Raw genomic sequence first — 23,155 nt, 5'->3', positions numbered from 1 at the left:
AAATGATTGAGAAAAGCTAATAAAAAATAGCAGAAAAATTGAAGTATAGATATAGGTACTTACGCAATATTAGTTTTAATCAAAATCATAATTTTTTTATTTCATTCAAAAATAAATAAGCAAGTAGAAACTTGAAATTTTCACTAAATATTAGCGTTTATTAGACGTAGGCAAACAATTTTCAAAAATTGTTGGCACTTTTTGAACTAATTTTGGATCAATATATTTTGTGTCCATCAATTTGGTCTTACGACTTTTATCAGCATTTGCGTTTTAGGTTCCAACTTTGTAACAGTAGGTAAGTAGTAGGAAGAAGTAGTCATATATAATATTCAATATATTGCTCACCGCCGCCCGGCGATAAATAAAACTGAGATGCGCAATCCACTTACGGCGGATAGTAATAAATAACTTTGTTTTTACGTGTAACCAATTGAAAGCAGAAAAAAAAGAATAATCGGTTATAATAAATTGTAATTTTATAAATAGCGAGTAAGCTACTCTAAAGTAACTGCAGGTCCAATCTATATATTATATCTAAATCTTCTTTGAATCGCCAAAATCAACCAAATATTTCCTGATTCCGCATATAAGCCTCAGTCACAGACTTTGTCTTTTTTATAATAAAGTTTCTGTTACCCGTGGCTTCTATGGTTGCAAATTGGGGTTGTAAACTAATAAACAATCGTGAATTTAATTTTAATTTCAACATTTGTTTATAAGTATACCTATCAAATATTTTTTATTATTTATTATATTGGTGTAGATATAATCGTGCAGCTTATTATAACATGATTTAAATCATATTACATATTATATAATTTAACAGTTACGGATTGTTTCGAAATTTCTTTTCTTTACAGTATTTTATCAAATACGTATACCTAAACTATAGGTAGACACTATGCAGATAATTTGAAATTAAATTTGATGCTTCAATTTCTGCATGTAGTTACATGTTCTAATATTATACAAGTTTGACATAAATATATTACTTTTCGTATTTCCTCTAAAAAGCATAATATAATAGCATTTTCACCTATAGGTTCTTATCATAAAAAATGTATTATCGTTAATTCTACGCAAGACCCCCGTAACATTCGCAATTTAAATGAAATCAGCCAACGTTATAATATACCGAAATCGAGTCACGCATTTATGGGCGATACACGATTTTTGTTTCCGCGTAAGTACAAGTCTGGTAGTCGTATATCACGTTCGACACGTTCTAAACTTCTATCCCGTCACGCATCATCTTCGTAGAATTGCAGAGAAAAAAAGTTTGGGTGATGTGTTCTGCGCGGTTCCCGTATAATCATACTATTCTGCACATTAGGCATATTCACTAGTCTCATTATTACAACAATATTTTGATATTTCAATGACATTAGATGTTTTTTTTTTTTTACCTACACTCAACAACACTACGGAGTAAGAACGGTAAAAATAGTCGATTATTTTCGTCCGAAAACCACTTTCTTTAGTCGTTGTTAAGTATGATACCTACGCCACACTAGGCGGGCGATGCAGAAATAACATACTTGGCCGAGTAGATGGGAAATATTGTTTTGACACGTGTCACGGAGGCGCACTGGGTCAATTTTTTTTTATTTTTTTCCGGCCAAAAATTCATGTCCCAAAATAAACATTACCGACCATTCCAACTATAGGAAATGACTAATGCGTTTCACCTGAATACCCCATATATTCTATACTACAATACTCCGACCAGTCAGCTGTCGCGAAATAATATTAATTACAGTAAATCGTTGCAATACGCTCGCTCGTGTTTAAATCCCGATGATTTGCAGCGATTAAAATGAAATACAGTTAAATACCACCTATGCATCTATATATTGACATTGGTTATTATTGTTATTCAAGCGGGTACGGTTGTTATTTTTCCGCAATCAGTTTCACGCGAAATTGCGTCAGATAAAAATTAAATATTTATAAAAAAAAAAACACATGTTTAATTGGAGATTCTCGAACAAAGCCAACTTGTGTACTATACACTCTTGGGATTTTTGTCGGTTAAAATATGCATATAAATTAAACAGGTACCTCCTCCTACGTGTTAGTTTTGCGTCGAAAAAGTTTCATCATAATTACATTTACCTACACTGTCGCTTATATGTTGTACAATAATTAAAATAAAACCGCATTGGTTTTGGTCATTTAACACGAAAGTTTATACAAATAGGAAGAACTGGTTCTCAAAAGTAACAATAATAACAAGTATACAATACAATAGGTACTCAAGTACAAATATATTTATTATTATGACATTGTTCAGAAACGATACATAGTTGTTAAGAATTATACACTGGAAATGTTGGAATTTTTTTTAAAATCATTATATATGTTTAAAGTAATTATGATATTTTTCTTACAACAAATTACATATTAATATAGTTATAATTACATATTATGAAGTTATTTGAAAAAATACGAAATTTCATAATTTTGAGGAATTTTCATCAAGTTAAGTATATATATATATTTTAGAATAAATGTACAATTAGAAAAGATGTCATAGTGAAAGCGATTTAAAAGAATGTCAACACTTCAAAGGGTCAATATTTCGTTTAGTTTCCAACATTTCCATATTATACTTAATGAAAAATATTTAAGTGAACACTCCAAGTTCGCAACATCATAACGTTCTTCCTTTACCCAATAAATCAAAATGAAAATTACAAAATATATTTATATGGTATACAATAAATGTTATATAATTCGCTGAATCCCTAGAACAATATCTGCCAATAGTAATAAATAAAAAATAAATAACAAAACAAAAAAAAAAATATATATATAATCACAGAAAGAGTAGGGGTTTAGCTACTGAAAAAATATATTTGCCTATTGTGAATTCGTAAAATGAAATTTTTGAGCGTGCGTTTGCGCCTATATTGTATGACTGCGTGAAAATTTACATTTTTTCGCTTTCCCCCCGTCTTCATTACGAACCACAGTTGTCCAAATAACATGCACGAGTATAATATAATATGTCACAAGCAATATTGCTATACTATTACATTTTTTTTTTTTTTTTTTTTTTTTATCAATAAATATCATAATATATATATATAAAAAGGAACTATGTGACATTTATTTATACCGTATAATACCAGGTATTTATATAGAAAAGTCATTATTTTTATAATACAAATTGTAAAGTTTTATATATACTTATAAATACAAACATAGGTACAAACATATATATATATATAATAATAATATAGCTCTGAAAAATAATTTTGAATCGCGAGGACGTGATCATCTCACGAACGACATATAGCTGAAGGTACAACAGCGCGTTCTTGTTTTTTTTTTGGTTTATGCATTTTTGGATTATTATGTTTTACATAGAAATAAAAACGTGTGTACATCCGGTTGCATGTTATTGTATCACGCAACACCTGCATTTTGGTTTTTTCTTCAACACTACGTGTTCCACCTGGGAAGGCTCGTTTCCATTTATCACAGTTCCTATACACAAAACAAAAGTACATAATTATTTAATCAATTAGATCAAAATCCTCAGAAAATATTCAACCACTTTATGAGCCTAAATTAAGGTTATCTATCGTAATAATAATACATTTATTTTTTTTATATACAGTCTTATACCATCGTAATCTCAAGTGGTATCAACGTTTCGTGTATATAGCCTTACAAAACAACAGAGTGATAAACACGATTTAAAAATTAATTTGCGTTATTATCAACAAGGATCGTAGTCGGATATTATGTATACTTATAAGACAGTTTATGTATAGGAGCCGATGTTATTGACTAAACATATCGTTAAGAATATTTAAACAATCACTGTAAGTAAATAATTCGTTAATACTTAATAATCTTTAAATTTTCATTCACAGGTTTATCTCTTAATGTATCTATACATTCCTGTCGAGTTAATCGACGAGCCGACGAATTACCAAACAAATAAGTATCGGTACGAGCCGTCAGATAATTCAGAAACTATAATTAATAATTTAGAACAGTAATGTCGATTGCACTGTAAAGGAAACATTTGTATACGCATTTATAGTAGGTATGTAGTCAGATTTTAAAACGAATTAATCTATATTAGCAGTATTATTAGTCTAACAGGATCGTCCATCGTTCTAGAACCGTCAATCTAGAAAAGGTCGTTGCAGGTCGGACGTAATTACCTCTTTGGACTTCCACGTTGGGTGGTACCGCGTTCTTTTCATTGCACGTTCCGTTCGCCTTTGTTGGCGTGGACGTCACCGGTTGTTGGTCGTGTTTGACGTCCGTGCTGTGGTCGGGCAATAGCGGGGACGTAGCACTTGTGGGCGTCGGCGTGATCGGTTTGCCTTCTTTAATCAGTTCGACTATCTGGTCAGCCTCTTTGGACAAGTCACCGTCCGGTCTGAAAGGATTATCCCAGCCGTCCGAACTGAAACACAAATAAATAATAGGATTAAAAATACGTGCGTGGTGAAACGGCAATATAGAATGGAAACGATGAGAATATTTTTGAAACAACGTTGGTCGCGCCGGATAAATAGTATATTATATATAAGAGAGAATAACGCGTCGAGTCGATCGCAGGAATTCCATCGGCGACACTCACTAGCCGGTGCATTAAAAAGGTGCACGACAGGAAGAGGGAACCAGGTTCACGGACCATTGCCGGCTCACCGAACCGTGATGGTTGTCCATGAAAAATCTCATATATGATGGCTAACAATGATGATCATCGACACTATAATACACCAATACGGCGGTTTAGTAATTACTATCAAAACATTCGTTTCGAAAATGCAATTTACCATTACAAACAAGCGACTTGGGTTTTGTTGTCGGACAAATAACACGATTCATGGCATAACATGCAATATTATGCATTAATGCATAATAGGCATGAGAGGATATTAAAAAGATATTGTAATACAATATCATCGCTATCAATCATAAGAATCCGCTGTCAGATCGTATGTTTGAAAGTAAAATAACATTTCCACGCGTAAGAACGTGAAAACAACAAAAGAAACACATAAGACATAATTATTTCATAGAACCAAAATTATTATCTTATCTTAATTTACTCTATTTGTTAGTACTTTTTGTCCTTCTGGCATGCATAATTTGAACAAGAACACTTAAACGTTTTAAACAGATGTTCACATAGCAATATTTCACCATTAAAAAATAAACGCAGGTAATTACATTATTACGAAAGTAGCCTTTTAATTGAATCTAGCATAGAATTATTTAGATAACGTATATTTTTAAAAATCAGTAATACCCAACAAGATTTAAAATATTTAAAAATTCGTGAAATTTGTGTTTTATTAATAAACAGATATTAAATTTATACTTGAAATTAAAAATAAAACTAATGAAAACATACGATAAAGAACAGTATAATTTAATCGTGCAACAGAATTTTACATAAATTAAATGAGCTGTTATGAAATTTTCTCAGTGATTTGGAACGCGACAAAATGTCATGCTATTGTTAAGTCACAAAATATTAGTACCACCAAAGTTTGCCAGCCGTAATTTATCCATCAGCCTATACTCATAAAACTTTAGGATAATTTCGTCGGCTTGAAGGCTGACCTTTAAAAAGGTGTGGTCGTCGTTTGGCATTCAAAATAATGTACAGTGATTTCGGACAGCAAAAGGTCTCGCCCACGTCTAATTGTCATCAATCATCATGCAAAACGCTCAAAATAAGAAAAAATTAACGAGTCACTTTTATACTGATACGAAGAAGATATTGATGCAGCAGAGTGACATCACACATAGCTTTACTATATGTCTATACGAGTGGACAACAACATATTGGTTATAAAAATCAGTCGTATGATAACAGCAAGGTATATGTCCACATATGTTTTTAAAATTTTATAAACCCAAACGAATACAAACGGTTGGATGTTTTCCAAAACCTCGAATAAATCGATTTACAAAAGAATTTACACGAAGAATTTAAAGTCTGACTTGTTACCCATATTAGTTTTACTCGCGCGTATGGTGAAATGTTGGTTTTATTTTGTTCGCACGATAACCCTGAATCTATATTTAATTCACCTAGACACCCCAAGTATCGAGCACGATAACGCACGTCAACTAGTAGCATATAGTACACATTATACTCATACTGTTATGTATGGCCACACACACAAACGAACATATGTAAATAATAACACATCATAATATTATTGAATACAATAGGTATAGCAATAGTAATAATAATAATAACAGTTCTCAGTTTGTGAGAAAACACGAATAAAATTAATTATAGTACAGATCTCTGTAGAACGTTTTGACAGTCGATGTCGGTTACACTCTGTATACCTCGGCGGTACACAGTGGTTACGCGGTTTAATTTGACGTGACTTTGAGGGGGAGGGGTATACACGAAATCAGAGTTCGTATCGCGTGAAACGAAGTGTCGACTCTGCGTCAAGACTGTAACTATTCAAATCATATTTTGTATTTTTTTTACTATCGAAATCGGCGAGCGTCGTAGCGTTCGTATAACGTTCTATGCATATATAGTTGTAATGTCGTCGTGGATCTCTTAAACCTCGCGGCGTTCTCCGAATCTTTGTACTTATCGCAAAACGAATTTACCCTATGTGGATCAACACCGCCGTTTCATTGCCCAAATCACGAATTATTTAAGACGAATTCTCACTCCAAATTCAACGGCGACAGCGTGCGCTTTTCCTCCAGGTACTTGTGCGAAGCCGTGGCCGACACGTAGTCCACCGTGGGGTCGTCCTTGGGCACCTTGACCACGTAGTACAGCACGCCGCCATGTGAAGCGGTCATACTTGTTGGCATGCCGTGCGGGTGAAGTCTGTCACTTATTATCTGCTGTCGGTGTCGTGGGTGGCGCGAAAACGGCTAACCGGCGAGCGTCGCGGACGCGGTCTAAAACACGGACTGGCGAAGACTGATGAGGAGAGCCGCTTTTCGGTTAGCGCGCGCGCGCGCTAGCGGCGGTCCCCTTCTCACACGATCGCCGCCGTCGTCGTTGTCAGGATACCGAGTCGAGGCGGCGCACAATCGATAGTATCGTTGCACCGGCTCTCTCGCAACATCGATAACGGTCGCCGACGACGGCGGTGGCTTTTTTTTTACCACGCCGAACGAACCGTGAGCGCGATGTGCGCATGATTGCACGTATTCGGCGGTTGCTGCTGCTATTGCCGTCTGTCGCCGCTCTCCTCCCCCCCACCTCTGCACCGCCCCGGTACCTCCGCTGCAACGGATATCGATTGTTGTGGCGTGCTTGTGAGGTGTATGCGTGTGCGAGTGTGTGTGTGTGTGTGTATACAACAAACGACGAGCAGGTGACGTAAGCGCTGTGTTACGATGGCGTCTCGGTGTCGGTAATATAGTATAGTATCGCCGCGGCATAATATTATGTAGTGTATATAGTAGTGGAGCGGTAATACACCGCGCCGGAGGAGAGCAAATGACTGGGGAAAGGAGAAGACGTTTTTATAGCGTGCCGGGTTGTAGGTAACTGTGTATTATATTAGACACAGGTGGGAAGTGTGTTGGTTCCAGATTTTACGACGCGCGTATAATAATATAGGCGGGTACGAGTATAGGCGAGTGGGCTCCACCGAAGGGTTGCGCGCGTTTTCGAAAACGGTTTCACAGACGAATGTACGAGAAGTCGGTCACGAGAAACGTTTCCGATAAATACAATATTCCTGACAGATCGTCATTGACCGTACTTTATGTCGTTACATGAATATCAATATCGTGCGAGTTGTTGTAGGCGTCGCTATACATCACTGCGCGCGATTGGAATAAGTCAGCGAGGACGGAACGACGAACACGGCCTGTTTAATACCTTATCGCGATATCCAGGCCAATCCGGTGTCCAAAATAATTACAATACCGATGCACGGCATTGGTATTTTAAAATTCCACATGTCCTACTGACCTATACGGGTACATTAATGAAGACTCACTTTAACCACGGGTGGTTTATTATATACATCGTTCATTAGACAAATTACTATAATATTGTTAATTAACCAATCTAGTTTCGCCGTTTTTACTATACGACTATGTGTGAGACTATTATATCATTCGAATACAATACTATTTCATTCATCTTCGAATTCGATTCATAAACCAAGTTAATGAACCTAACACGAACATTTGTATGCCAAACATTAACAATTTTTTTTGTTTTTATTTGTTAATATATATGTATATAATCCCGTTGACTCGTGTGTATAAAAAGTGCTAAAACTGAGGTGTTAGGCCAAGTATAAAAATGACAAAATAAATAAAAATTTTGAGTAATATAAATCATTATCGAGTATAAAATATATTGCACACGAATTCGGAATATTAAAAATATATTGAGTATTGTCCATTTCTCGTCTCACTCATTTCAGTATATATTGAGTATAATATATATATAAATATTTTGTCACATACTCGAAAAAAGACTTGGAAAAAATAAATAACATCTAAGTTTTAAAATAATTTAAACACAAAATTGTAAGATACTTCAAGTTTAATTTAATAAAAGGCGAATATATACTACGTAAAATTCGATATTTATTACCATTTTTCCTTTTGCATAGGGGAAATTTTGAAATTTAGTTTCTCTGAATATATATTTTTAATTAATAAAAAAAAAGTCATCGTATTTATGAAAATATACATGGAAATCAATAATAAAATTAATTATATTTCTCTAAAAATTAAAGCTTCAATGCCGTTGTCGTTGTGGTCATTGAAATAATATTTATAGTCATAATATTTTGTTTTTTTTTTCGTCTAAATTATGATTAGCTCCACATATTACTATACTAGACTTCTGGCAAAACGAATCGTTGTTTGAGGTCGTAACGAAATGTCCTCGACTGACGCTAAAAACGTATCAAAGCGTGTCTTTGCCGCGTCTAGGGCGTCGAGTGTCATTACTTTAGAATATAATATTATCAAGCATCGCGTTTAAAAACGGTTTGGCGAACACTTCTCACGTATGTTATATAGTATCGGAGGCCCCTGGGAGGGTCGTTCAACCGTCTGGACAATGGTAGCTAATTTAAATTGGCCACGAATTCACTTGTTATATAAAAATAGTAATCGTTATAATAATAGATGATGGGATTTGCAGAGGACTTCACGACGAACTCGTATTGTCTTGTGCCGAAATAATAGCAGACATACAATGATGATGTAACACGCTTCGTAACACTCATCGCGGGACGGGTTCTGTATACTCGTACTTAAGATTATAATACAATATCTATCGTCACTTACCTAATTTGCGTTTGGACGTGGCCGTTCGACCTCTGTAGTATAGGACTTGAAGTGGTCATCGTGCTGTCGCCAAATATTTCCAACGATTTGGGTGGTGAAGGTAACACGCACGGTTTCTCGGACTCGAAAAAGCTCACACGGACTTTAGTGGACGCAACGGTACTGAAAACAAACAGAAAAACAATTGTACTCGTGGCTCGACGGTTAACAACGACGAGCATAATATTATATATTATGATGTTTGACCTATTTGCGTCTCTAATTATAACTCCAGGCGTGCGCGCTTCTCTCCAGATGACGTCCGGAGGAAATGCGAAAATAAACACGATTTAAAAAAATTTAAAATGGACCGATTCCAAATTGGACCGCGTCCAAAACTTCACGAACGCGACTCCAAGGTCTCCAGAGCAGAACGAAGCAGTGGAATCGCTACCACATGGCCTCTGGCAGTGGCGATCGCATAGCATTTTATCATCGGAATAAGATTAAACCGCGTCCCTGCAGCATCGTTATTGTACCTGCAGAACGATTATCGCGCAAAAAATTTGATCGTACAAGCCTGTAGTGGATAATGCCGATTGTCAGCGTTTTATGACACACTCACTGTTATAATTGAGCAGTACGGCGGCGGCGTGGGCTGATCATAACTATATTAATTGCGTATATTTGTGTCGGGCGAACGGTTTAGGCGGTATAATCGTCGGTTCTCTGGTGGAGGTTAATTAACATAATATACAGACAGAATAGAACAACAACGTGGGTCATAAATATTATAGAAATAATAAACGCGAGGCTGATTGTGTAGCACTAAGAATTTGACCTTGTCGACTGTTACGTGGCTCACGGCGTCGCGCACACACAACGTGAAAAGTTTTGATCACCACCTATCTATCTATATACGAAAACACGGCGGCCGTGTACCGCTGTTTACGCGCCAAAACTCGACCCGATTAAAAAAAATAATTCCCGTTTATCGAGACCGATCGTTTCGGACCTTTTTTTTTTCGATTTGTAGCCGTCAATGTAGGTACGTTGGTATACGATTATATGAGGTGAAAGTATATTATACTTCCATTTACGGAACTTTTGCTTTTCGTGTTGCTGCAGCTGATAATAATAATAACGTGTGAGCAATACGCAAGGCTGGAAGGCCGGAAGGCTGTTAAATAACGGCCACTATATATTATTATTAAAACCAAACCGGTCGGACCGGCATCCTATGTATCGTGACATCATAAATATTATCGTCATCGTCGTCAACGCTTTCGTAACACCCTACAATAAACGACAGCGTCTCGTACGCACAAAAAGAGCGGGGGGAGGGTGTGTTGTCTGAACCCCCTCCTATAAGACCTAATCGTTCGGTACATAAATACGTGTAAAAATGTGTATTTATCGAACACATCAATAACATCATGTATTTATTTGTACGCCGCCACGTAACGGTCGCGCGCTACCGCGGGAAACGAGTTTGGCGGCGGCGGCGGCGGCGACGGTTCAAAGGGACCTTACCACGCGCGGCGGTAACGTAAACAAACGGACCCAAACAATAACACTCACCTATTATACGATGGTCGCGGGTTTTTCCGGTGGCGCTATCCCGCGGTTCTGGTATCGATTCGCGGCGATCGTCGTGGGCGTGACCGGCCGAAAGCACACACGAAAGACGCGGGCGATCTCGAATAATTTCCAATAATTATTATAAGTCAAAAAAAAAAATGAAATAATAATAAAAAACGCGACAATGACGACGATAAAAAATTGATGGAAGGTCTCTCTCGGGCGCGCAGAACAACGGAAAGAAAACAACAACCGATTTTTCAAAACAACGATCGCGGAACGGCGAGATTATCCGGAGGAGACGACGACAATAGCCGAGTGCATCTGACGTACTATTGTTGTATAGTCGTCGCCGTCGGCACGACTGCTGCACGGGAGTCGGTTATGAATGGCGTGCGCGCATCACGAAAAACGGCTCGGCGTCACTGGAGCGAGTGCCGTGAGGGACGGGACCGGGGAGAGAACCGGAGGATTCGGCGGCAGCCACCGGTGCGCAGTGTTGCCACTCCGGCGGGCGCCGCACTATTCGGCGTCGCTGGCCAATATTATTCGACTTTCATTGCGATACATTGTTGTTGTTGTTATTATTATTATATAAGTAATACGCGTGAGAACTGTCATCGCTCGTTTAAAAGTGCACCGAATCGCTCAAGCAAGTTTTTCGCACTGCCCTGTTGCACTTTTTCCGTAGTGATGTACTGATGTGTAACGGATGACGATTTCGATCGACCGAAATACGAGGACCTTATTGTTATCGTTCCTCTGTAACATTAAATCGTATTCCCTAACCTACACATCGCTTTAAAGTTTAAACTTTTTCCTTCGAGTTTTTAATTATTTTTTTTCTGACAACATAAAAGGACTTCTGGTTTTATAAATGTACATAGTTGTTTTTTTTTTATTGTTCAAACTAAACACATCCGTTCACTAAGTGGGTGGTCCTCTCTAAATGGTAGTAAATATAGTATAGTAATGTACGAAGTTTTTCGTGAAATATAAATGGATTTTATAATTTTGTTAGTTTGAATTCAAAAAATATAAAATCACAGGAAGTTACACCGATTATTATACTAATACAAATTATAAATTAAAATATCAAAATTCTTATAAAAAAATTAATGAACGATTTAGGTACAAATAATATTATATACAATATTACATCTGCATATATTATGAAGGGTTCTAAATTAAACACTATCAATCAAAAGTCAAAACATATAGTTTTATAGATGTATTTTTCTATTCTGTATAAATTATAATGTAGGTACTAGGTAGTCTATTTAGTAAAATGTACAAAAACGATATTTTCCACCATGTTTGAAAACTGGCAAATTAGATTAACTCAATAAAGTTAACATTATATTGCATTGTGAATAATATTATTAAAATGTACGATTGACTAATTAATTAAAATTAAAAACGTAATTTTGTTGATTAAGTATTATGAGTGGAATAATTTTTACTCAAACGCTTTTTTATAAATCACTTATATAAGACTATGGTAATGAGATTTTTTAATTTTTAGTACCTAAGTGGATGTTAAATTATATATAGGCACCTAATGAATACACGCATTCACAAAACCAGCTCGAAAAACAATTTATTTTTTTATTCACATCATTATATTGCGCCATCGATAAAAACAACTTTGAACATTATATAGATAAAGACTATATTATTTATCAACCTATAAATACATGTTTAATTTTGCAGATCGCTTTAAAAAGTACAGGTGCACTATACCTAACACAAATGGATAAAAAATTAAATATAACTTATTTTGATAAAGAATATTTTAATGAGCATTACGCGCGGCAAAGCTATAGTATTTTTGTAGGTATTTATTTGTAATTATATATTAATACATTTATATTTATTAGATGATTAAATTCACAATTTCTGTAATCAATATATTATTACGTACTAATATAATTAATTAAAGTTTGTGTTTTTATGAAATGTTATAATTTTATGAATGTTAAAAATGTATTATATCTTTGAATCTTTGATAAGTTTGTAAACAGAATAATAGCATTTTTGTGTTTTGATAATGCCTCAAATCTTACTATCATCAATTTAAAGTGAGTTGTAATAATAAATTGTAGTATTAATTATTATATTAGAAGAATTTGATTAAGTATTTAAGTCTAAATAATCGCGTGTTAAGTGTAATTGAATAAAAACCACGACAAAAAATAATTAAATTTAATTGAATATTATTAAATACTCGTAATTGAAATTATATTAAACTAACAGCTATATCTAATTAAGGATAGTTTAAATGTTGAATATTTATTGAAAGCAATTAAATATGTTTTTACTCTTTTAAAAATTAAAACATATAATGGTGACTAAATTTATTTATTTTTAATAATACTTAATTAATGTATGAAATACAACATTTTGAACATTAAGTCAATAAGAAATACCTAAGCAAGTTTAAGTAAATACACGATAGTATTTAATGTAGTAATTATTATGACGTTTGAATTCAATATATTGTTTACGATTTTACGAACGATATTGATAAATATTTGTTTTGCTGATTCCTGTTGCCAAAATATTTTGAATCCCATTTATTATTAAATTATTAGTCATTAATAAAACTTTCCCGACTGCAGATATATTTCTGAGAATAATAGTTTTTTTATAGATTTATTTAACACTGAGAAACTATAAACATTAACATTCTTTTCGGAGGGGAATAGAGTGATTATTGTTAAAAAGTCCCCGGAGACGTCTAATAATATGTACTAAGTATTTCCCCTACTCACGAAGTAGAAATTTTCCTATACACGCTTTTTACTTCGGTTTATACGATTTTTATCAATGTCTTTATTTAAATTATTTTCAAAAGCCACTCTCCTTTTATAATATTATAATCACGATTATGAAAAAAAACGATGAACACTGAACTGTTGTTATTACCACGGAATTTCGTGGTACCTACACAATGATTAATTAAAACGATTTCAGAATAATATTACGATTTCATAATATTTATGAAATTTTTGAACGGATTTAAAATAATAATCGAAAGTTGACTTACCCGTCAGTGTCGTCAATATCGCTTGAATCCAATGGCTCTTCTTGGACAGGGGGGCTATCGTATATCAATGTTTCAACCATAGATCCTTTTGAACTACCGAACGAAACCCTGAAAGCCAAACATAATAAACCTAGTATAATATGGTTTAAACTGTAACTATTTAATGAAAACAATAGGTACAGATAACTCATCTCCGATTGTATAGCCTCGTATATTTTTGTTTACGTCATTCATTTTACGTAAACAAGTATAACAATATATTCTAATGTAAACTGACATTGGTGAAAAAATATCTATGTATATATAAATAAATAATAACAATAATAAAAAAAAAAGAATAATAACATTAACCGGAGTACCCGGGCGTGGTTATTGTGACCGAATTTTCTTATCTTGACCGGGTCACGGCGTTTCGTGATCAATAGTAATAATAATTATAATATACACGCAAAGGAGTATATATTATTATTATAAAGGTACTCGACGAGGGGCAGACGAGTATATAGTTCGTCTTCCTGACAAATAGTGTTGTCAGCTGGCTGTTACGGTTTCCGTATTTCTTTTTACGTTTTCTTCTTATATTCTTTTTAAATTTACTAACAAAAGAAATTATACAATCTGCACAATGCTATAATATGGCGTGGTGCGATAAATACGCGTCAACGACATTAAAATGTATCTATATAATACATTAATACAATGCACACAAATGCAAGAGAATGGTCTCACTCCGTGCGTGTTATAAACTCGAGTCGTAAATAAATTAATGATATATTCTCACGATCGTGTCTTACGAGTTTAATAAAAACTGTCAATTGAAACATTGCGACGACATGTAGAACACCGCAGTTCACCTGTATAGTGTTTCTCTGAAAAAAATAAATACCCGTACATACACGCGCGTGACGGGATAATATTCTGAATGTTTTTTCGTTTGGCTTATGGTGGAAGATAATACAATTTTATTAAAAATAACGCATAATGTACCTATAAGTATACAAATATTGAAGAAAAAAGAAAATCCAAGACGGGCATAATATATACATACATAAAGTACCTACAATACCTACTATACTATAATATGGAATCGATACTGTCGTCGTGCCACATCCGCCCCCGATGGTCTAAGAATTCAAGGCGACGGTAATACTATCGGAGCTTAAATTTCAACTTTCTTAATACGCGTAAAAAATTATATATGTTAATATTATATCGTTGTATACCATGTAGGTACGTTGCCGTTGCTCAATGCATTAAGTAACATTACCATAAGGGGAGTTTGATGCGTTAAGCAAACAATTTATATTGTTAAAATATAATATCATATACCTTATTAATACTTATACCCAATACTATTCGTATATTTCTATATTGTGATCGACAATCGATACTTTAAATAATATTAATACATTTATTATGCCACTATAATAAGTGTCATTGCGCGAAGTCGTGGGCAGAATAATACATCAATTACACTGTTTTTTCTTTAGCACAATGCATAACCTTCGAATGCTGTTTTTTAAATCTTTATTGGTGTTGTACGCTAATTGATGATTTTCTGAACATTAGACACGTTTTTTTTTTAATAAATCACAGAACAATCGAAATCATTGAAATCTAACTTTTTTCATACAAAACATTAATATTTTGAGAAATTTAATTAGAGTTATAACTTATAATATATATATAAATATAGTCATTACCTATGTTTAGTATGATTGGCATTTCGTGAATAATCATAAAGGTATGTTTTATGTACTTATATGAATATTACTTTTACTTGCTTAAACTTAGTTATAGCAAAATAAACTATATAAGCTTTAGTCGCAAAACCATTTTCTGAAATCATTTTTGTTAGTGAATACTGCGGTTTTAGTTTTTATTGCAATATTTTCAAATAATCATTCTTAATATTAATAATTTAATCTTAATATAATATCTTGTGTTAGAAATTTAAAATCAATTTTTAAGCCATGCTTTTATATTTTAAATTTACGCCAAAATATTATCTTTTATGGAATAATGTGGGTTTAGTCACTAAACTTTAGTAATAATAATTCAATAGCTCATCTATTTACTTAAAATGTTCACCTTGGACACCCACTTATTTTAAATTTTTTATAGTATTAATGATTTATGATGATTGGCTTAAAACCTGTTGTAGTTATTTAAACATTTATTATTACTATTTACTAAAATATTAATAAATTACACTAACATAAATAAAAATATTAATATAATTTATTTCTATTATATAATATTAACCAAGTGTGTTATAGATTTTGTATCAACATTTTTTTTAACCAATTACTAAATATTTCGTCTTTATATAGGCAAACAGTAAGATTAAAACAATTATATCAATATAATATCAAAGTTGGTTTTGTGTATGTATATATTAGTATACATCTAGAGTATTTCATTACAGCAAACTTTCTGGCAAAAACCGTGGTATAAAACCTGGCTAAAATATTAAATATTAGCTATTGGCTAATATTTATTTGAAAAAACGTGTTTGAGTAAAAACTATAATACGATTACAACATATACAACTAAATTAAATGTAAATCTTTTAACAAAACGAATAAAAAGTAGGTAGGTACAATGGTACATATTATATTTTCAGCAGCTGTTCTAGCAATTAAAATTACTCATACAACACAATAGTTTAAATAGTTTAATTAACCACAACAATCATGATGATAGACTCTTTTGCGTTTAAGCTGGTTTGTTGTGCATTTTTTCAGCGTTCCTTAGCAACACAGTCAATTTTAATGCACTTTTCAGTTCATTTTTGACGTTTTTTATGATCGCTTTTTGTTTGCATTTGTTCGTGTCGAAAATTGACGATGTTTAACCCACCTCCTTTTACCTATACTACAAAATTCAACCTTAATCTATCGCTTATATATTATAATATATTAAATTTCAGTTATTGACTATTGATTTATTACTAATTTAGCAGAGAGAAACCTTATTGTCTTTAATTTTCGTCAGATATGACGTGTTTTACCCTAACATTTAACTTACATCCTGTTTTAAATTAGTTATACCGTTCGTACGAATAACGGATGCGTACCTATAAATATATACATTTATATTTATATATTTATATATACTTTATGTAATAACAGATACATATAATAAATTATATGGTATCGTACGGGTCAAGCTGCCTTATACTTTACTTCGAAAAAATATTCTCAGTATTTATTTTTCTATTTGTTTAATATAATAGCCACAATTATTATCTGAGAGCATGTGAGAAATACGAAACCACATATTATACTTGTATGTACTTACTAACATTCCGAAACTGTTCGATGAACCATTTTCTACTGCTGCAGTATATCACGATTTTGGTACCATTTTATACATACACATATATTGTATATTTGTACATGTATACTTTCACGTAGAATATCTACTCCAATATAATAAAACTTTTTTTTTTTAAAACGATTCGTTATCGAAATTATCCTTTTACTTTTACAACTGCATAAATTAGGTCTATCATTATTATTTTTTTAAGCTGTGATTAGCTATTCAATTGCAATAAACTTAACATCACAAACTCAATAATATGATAGCCGACAGCATTCATAATGGCCTCTCACGATGGCCGTATGAAACATTCTATTTTTTGGCTACAGCCGGAAATTGAAAAGCTTATTCTGAATGCGTACCTAATATATTTCTGACGTTTCGTGCGCATGCACGATTATTGCACCTATATATTTTATTCGTCCAAACGTTAATCACTATAGCCAGAATTTATACTCGTAATTTGATAAAATTGTAATTTAACGTTTTAGTGATCAGATTTGGTCTCGTAAATTGGCCGTTTACAGTTTCAAGATCCCTTCCGGATAGGGCGTTGGGTTGAAAATAAAACTGACACTCTCGTGTGCGATGACGTAATTACCGCTGGGCGGACGGTCGCGTGGGAAGACCGAAGTGACATGCGCTTAAAAACCCGCGACAAAATAATATTGTTGTGCAACCCGATTCGAAGTTCATCTAAATGTACTTATGCGTAATAGAATCGTCGTATTTCTACAGCGACGCAGAGCGAACTAAGACATGTATTAATATACATAATATGTCGAGAGAAAAATTAGCCTTTGTATAATGACCACGGGGTGATGTCAAAGAGAAATAGCGTCACAGTTCTACTGTTCACATAACATAAAACTTTAGACTTAAATAACTATTATTAAGCTGTAAAAATAAACAAAAGTTATTTATAAATTCAAGTTAAATTTGCAATTAAAACATTTTTATACATCCGGTCGTATATGATGAATATTTGTATAAATACAATTTAACGGATTGTATAAAAAGTAACAATTTTTTTTGTGATAATACCTATGATTTAATTTTAGAACAACTCAGAATAACCATATAGATCATAATAAGTAATAATGAATCAACAGATTAAACAATTTATCATAGGAATTATTTTGTTTATTATCTGCTTTTAAATAAATAAATGACATTTAAATTACAAGCATTTTGAAATGTTATACATTTACTTCTTAAAAACAAATTTTCCCAATTTTATTTATCTAAAGTATAAATTTATTGATAATTATTTAATGTTGTTCAAAGAGCATAAGTATTTCGTATTTTACAATGTCTATCATTAAAAAAAAAATTGAATAAATAAAAACACGCACGCAAATATAAAAACCGATTTCTTTTTAGGTCAAGGTCCAAATTTTACGATATTATTCATAATATTATATTTAATACATCATAAAACAAAATTTCAACCATATAATTTACTGACAACTAAATTTTGTAAAAATTCTTTGTTTAAAATATATTTTAAGTATAATAATAATATATATATTTGTTGTGAAAAAATTCAACGTTGTATATACAATATATTATATTATATTATATATATGTTATGATAGTAGATTACTCTCCAAATTACATTTACATAGGTAGCTTATTTTTTATAATATTATAGGTCTTATGACCTGCAGAATGTCAACGTATTAATGTATTTAAACAACAAACTAGGTATGTTTACAGTATTCATACACTTTTAATGCTTTGGTCTATTGTGAAGCTTAGTTTTTAACATTTAGTATACTTATATATACCATTTAAAAATTATTTTTTCTAGCATATGCTATTTGCCATTGTTCGGTCTACATCGAGCACAAGTGTTGTTTCACATACACTGCCTATATACACGCCATTTTTATTTATAATATATATATCCATAGCTTTAATATAGCGTTTCAAAGTTTTTAAGATATACGGGGTAGGTAGTCGTTAAAAAGAGCAAATACTGTATAGCCTGTACATGCTTATAATGTCGTATTGGGTGAATAGAGTAGGAATTGCACCTGTCAATAATAATATAGTATGACAAATGATGTATTTTTCATAACGAATAATACCCTGTTATTAACATTATAAGGAAAAGAATATACCCAACTGTAAAAAATCAATATTTTTATTGTTGATTAAAAAACAATTATTAAATTGTAAACCTCGTATTTTTATTACAATTCGATAACTTTTTTATTGCTTCGTTTAAATATGTTTTTTTTAAGTTAAACTAAACAATTTTAACTTATAAATAATATTAAACAAAGAAACTAGGTTTTAGTAAATCATTTCTATTTAAATATAAAAACTATGATGAGATGCCACGGTGTTGAAATTTATAATTAAATATCTGTATATTTAATTTACTCGTATGGATATTTACATAGATTTGAATTATACATAATTAAGTCTCCTCAGTGGTCACACGATAATATCAATAAAAATTAAATTTATTAACTACTTGCATAATAATTGATGGAAAATTAATTATGAGAATATGATGTATACTTACAAAATAAAAATTTATACATAATATTTTTGTAAAAAATGCAGTTTATATTTAACGGGATACTTATTATTAATTCAAATGTATTTAAATTAATTTTAAAAAGTAAATTGATTATTTTAAGATAATTTAATTTTCATATTTACTTGTATATGACCAACCTAATTAAGTTTTCACTAAAATTATTATTTTTTAATTACTTTTAAATGTAGATAAGTACATATTATATACGTACATATTGTAAATTTATTTTTAGCTTGTTCTATATATACCTAACCGTTTAAAATATTAAAAATTACATAGTTAAATTAATAAAAAATATAATTATAAGTTATTTATGGCATATCAGGAGCTTTTAATAAATGTCATAATATTGCATGTATAATTAGCGCCAGATTTTGAAACTCACATTTTTTGGCACTTAATTATTATGTGTGTTCCAAGTATTCAATGGTTTTCTAATAGAAAATTTATCATCGTTTAAAATATCTATAGTCACCATGGACAAATTATGGAATTATTCATGATATAAAAACTTATATTTATATTATAATAAATAGCTATTAATCATATAATACAGTATACATATAAGTATACAAATATTATACTTCACCTTATATATAGTACCTAAGTATATATATTTCTAGAAGATTTGATAATTTTAAACTTAAAACATATTTAAATAATATTTTCTACTTAATCATATCTAATCTTTAAGATAGAGACGTATATAATTTTTCTTTAACTTAGTGACCATAACCCATTTCGGTGTTCAAAATAGTAGGGTGAAATAGACGGTTAAGTAGTTTAACTATATCTAATCGATCAGATCAAGGTCCAATTAATAAAATAAGAAGAGGTACTGTAAACACTAATCATACAACATAAAAGTTGTTTTCGGGTGTTTAGTAATATAATAATAAAGGGAGATATTTTTATATTTAATTTGAAAAGCTTTAATCAAACAACTTGTGTTTGTAAAAATGAAAATGTTGTTATTTTATTCGGACAAAGTAAATATATCAGCGACACAATACCAATTCATGTCCCTTTGTAAATATTATTCTACAATTTTCAATAGGTGGCATCAAAAGGGGTCTTGAATATCCTTAGGGATTAAAAGGTTAAACATTTTTTTGTGCTTTTCTCGTTTTCTGGGTAGTTCGACAACGAATTTAAAAGATATAGATGGCATATTTTACACTATGCTTACGGTTACATTGTTGACATAAATGATTTGAAATCAATATAAATTGCCATCTAAAAATCTTTATACACTATACTGTATATTATTATTAAGATTACGTATGATTGTATTATAAAAAAATAAAAATAAAAGATAAACATTCTGTAACAAGATCAAGATAATTTTAAATGTTCATTGTATGTGTTAATATACAAAGACAATTTCAGATATACATGCTTAGACTACTTAGAGGGAAAGTTCTGGATATTTTAGTATATTTATACATGTATGAAACGAATTAAAAATCGTAAAATTAAATATAATAGGTAGTTATAATTTTTAAAATTAATAACTGCAGTATTAAATATATAATACAACAAAGCGCCTACCTGAATAAAACTACTTAAGTCATATAATGTTTGTTTAAAATTAAGGGTATCTTAAATAAGCCTTAATCACACATAAATAATTTAGATTTCAATTAGTTTCGGGTGCTGACTATATAGACCGTAGGTAACATATATTTTGAATTTAATCTCATGTAAAATATTGTATAGTCACATTAAATCAAGAATTTAAACCCGGATTAATCTAGAGCCCTTGACACTTTTAATAATCCAAAATGTATAAATTAATACAACCCGAATGGTTTCGAGTGACTAAACAATCGAATTAACCAAAACCTTAATCCCTTACTGTTAATGCTTAATTAACATACAATTTGAAAATTAACACAACCCAACATATTGTTTCTTGACGATGAAAAATTATTGTCAGCTTATTAACATAGTAGTTATAGGGACCTACTGGTTACATTAGCTATATCACGTACTGACATACTATATAAATATATAGATTATTTAACTATATGACTTTGCAGTTACTACGTTAAACCTAAAAATACCTTGGGATTATATATCTATATATTTATTTATACGTTTGTTTTATATACATTACTTTTACCAGATTGCATAAACAATTATTATACATTTAATAATACAATTAATCATAAATGAGCTAATGGTTCTTTAAACATGATTATTATATATTATAATATATACCAAACACTATACATATATCTACTTATGTCGATAATATAAGTATTTATAATATGTAGCTGTATAGGTACACTTATATAGGTAGCTTGTATAGACTTTATTGTCATCCATCATCATTAGTTTACTATTTTTATTTTACTTTCTTGATTTTTAATCAAGTAAGTATGGTAATTTAAATAAAAAGTCTGAATTTTTAAAACTTCAAGAATTTGTGTTAAATATAGGAAAATGATAAAAATGTAACTCAGTTGTAATGATAGTAGGTGGATAATTAAGCTAGCTTTAAAAAATGCCCAATAAAATGTATTTTTATTTTTTTGAAGTTCTGTATTGAATTAACTATAAAAAATAAAGTTCTAAAAATCTCCACTGCACTTCTCCTAACCAATGCGAATCTAACAAGACCTCAAACAACAAAATCCGCTATCCGGTTTCGGATATCTATCTCACTGAATGAAAATGAAATAAAATACATTATATCTACATATCGTATACAATTAATAAATTTCTAAAAATTGAAAATCAAGAAAGTTTACATGCCGATCTCTGACTTGGCAAGCATTTTTTTCTGTTTTCAGTGCTGGCTGTGTACAAGAGCTTGACATTTTAAATTTGTGTGTGATACCTATACTGTGATATATGTGGACTGAAGTGCCTACCTATGTTTTATAATTTGGTGCTACTGAACCATCATCAAATTTCAATTATAATCATAATGTAATGTGTTAAACCATTATATATCTAACGAAACAACTTTTAATATAAAAAGGTCAAGGTTAAAAAATATATTTAAAAAGCATCTGATAATTAATATCAAAAATCATTAAAATTTAGTAATTCTTTGAAAATATTAAATATGTATAAATCTTATATTTTAATAAGTAATAAATACTTTTTTAATAATAAACATTATAATTTTTATCACGGGAGGACGTCACAAATTTTTTTGTTTTTTTGATATTTACCACACATTTTATCATAACTCTGTACCTAATCATCACTTTATTAAACCCTATATTGAATTATTAAATAAAATATTTAAAGTTAATAAATTCATTAATTATATGATTAGCTATTTAGGCATATTACTCATATTAGTAGGAATCACTTTTGTTTTTTTTTTAGAGGTTGAGTTATATTTATTCAAAGTTCTATGA

At 31.3% G+C, this 23,155-nt stretch overlaps 1 protein-coding gene across 2 annotated transcripts in view; it reads right to left on the bottom strand.

Moving 5' to 3' along the window:
* Nucleotides 1-2,241: 2,241 nt before the first annotated feature.
* LOC132919792 (uncharacterized) overlaps nt 2,242-23,155 on the bottom strand; it is a 44,329-nt gene continuing 23,415 nt past the window's right edge. For both annotated transcript variants that reach the window (XM_060981642.1, XM_060981644.1), the window contains exons 3-6: nt 13,901-14,008; nt 9,292-9,453; nt 4,185-4,432; nt 2,242-3,495 (exon numbers count right to left, since the gene is read on the bottom strand). In XM_060981642.1, coding sequence (XP_060837625.1) covers nt 3,407-3,495; nt 4,185-4,432; nt 9,292-9,453; nt 13,901-14,008 — 607 coding nt within the window. In that variant the 3' untranslated portion in view covers nt 2,242-3,406. The remainder of the gene's footprint in view (nt 3,496-4,184; nt 4,433-9,291; nt 9,454-13,900; nt 14,009-23,155) is intronic.

The sequence above is a fragment of the Rhopalosiphum padi genome, chromosome 2 (genome assembly GCF_020882245.1).
Source record: "Rhopalosiphum padi isolate XX-2018 chromosome 2, ASM2088224v1, whole genome shotgun sequence".
Lineage (NCBI taxonomy): Eukaryota > Metazoa > Arthropoda > Insecta > Hemiptera > Aphididae > Rhopalosiphum > Rhopalosiphum padi.
This window is presented reverse-complemented; position numbering and strand designations above follow the sequence as displayed.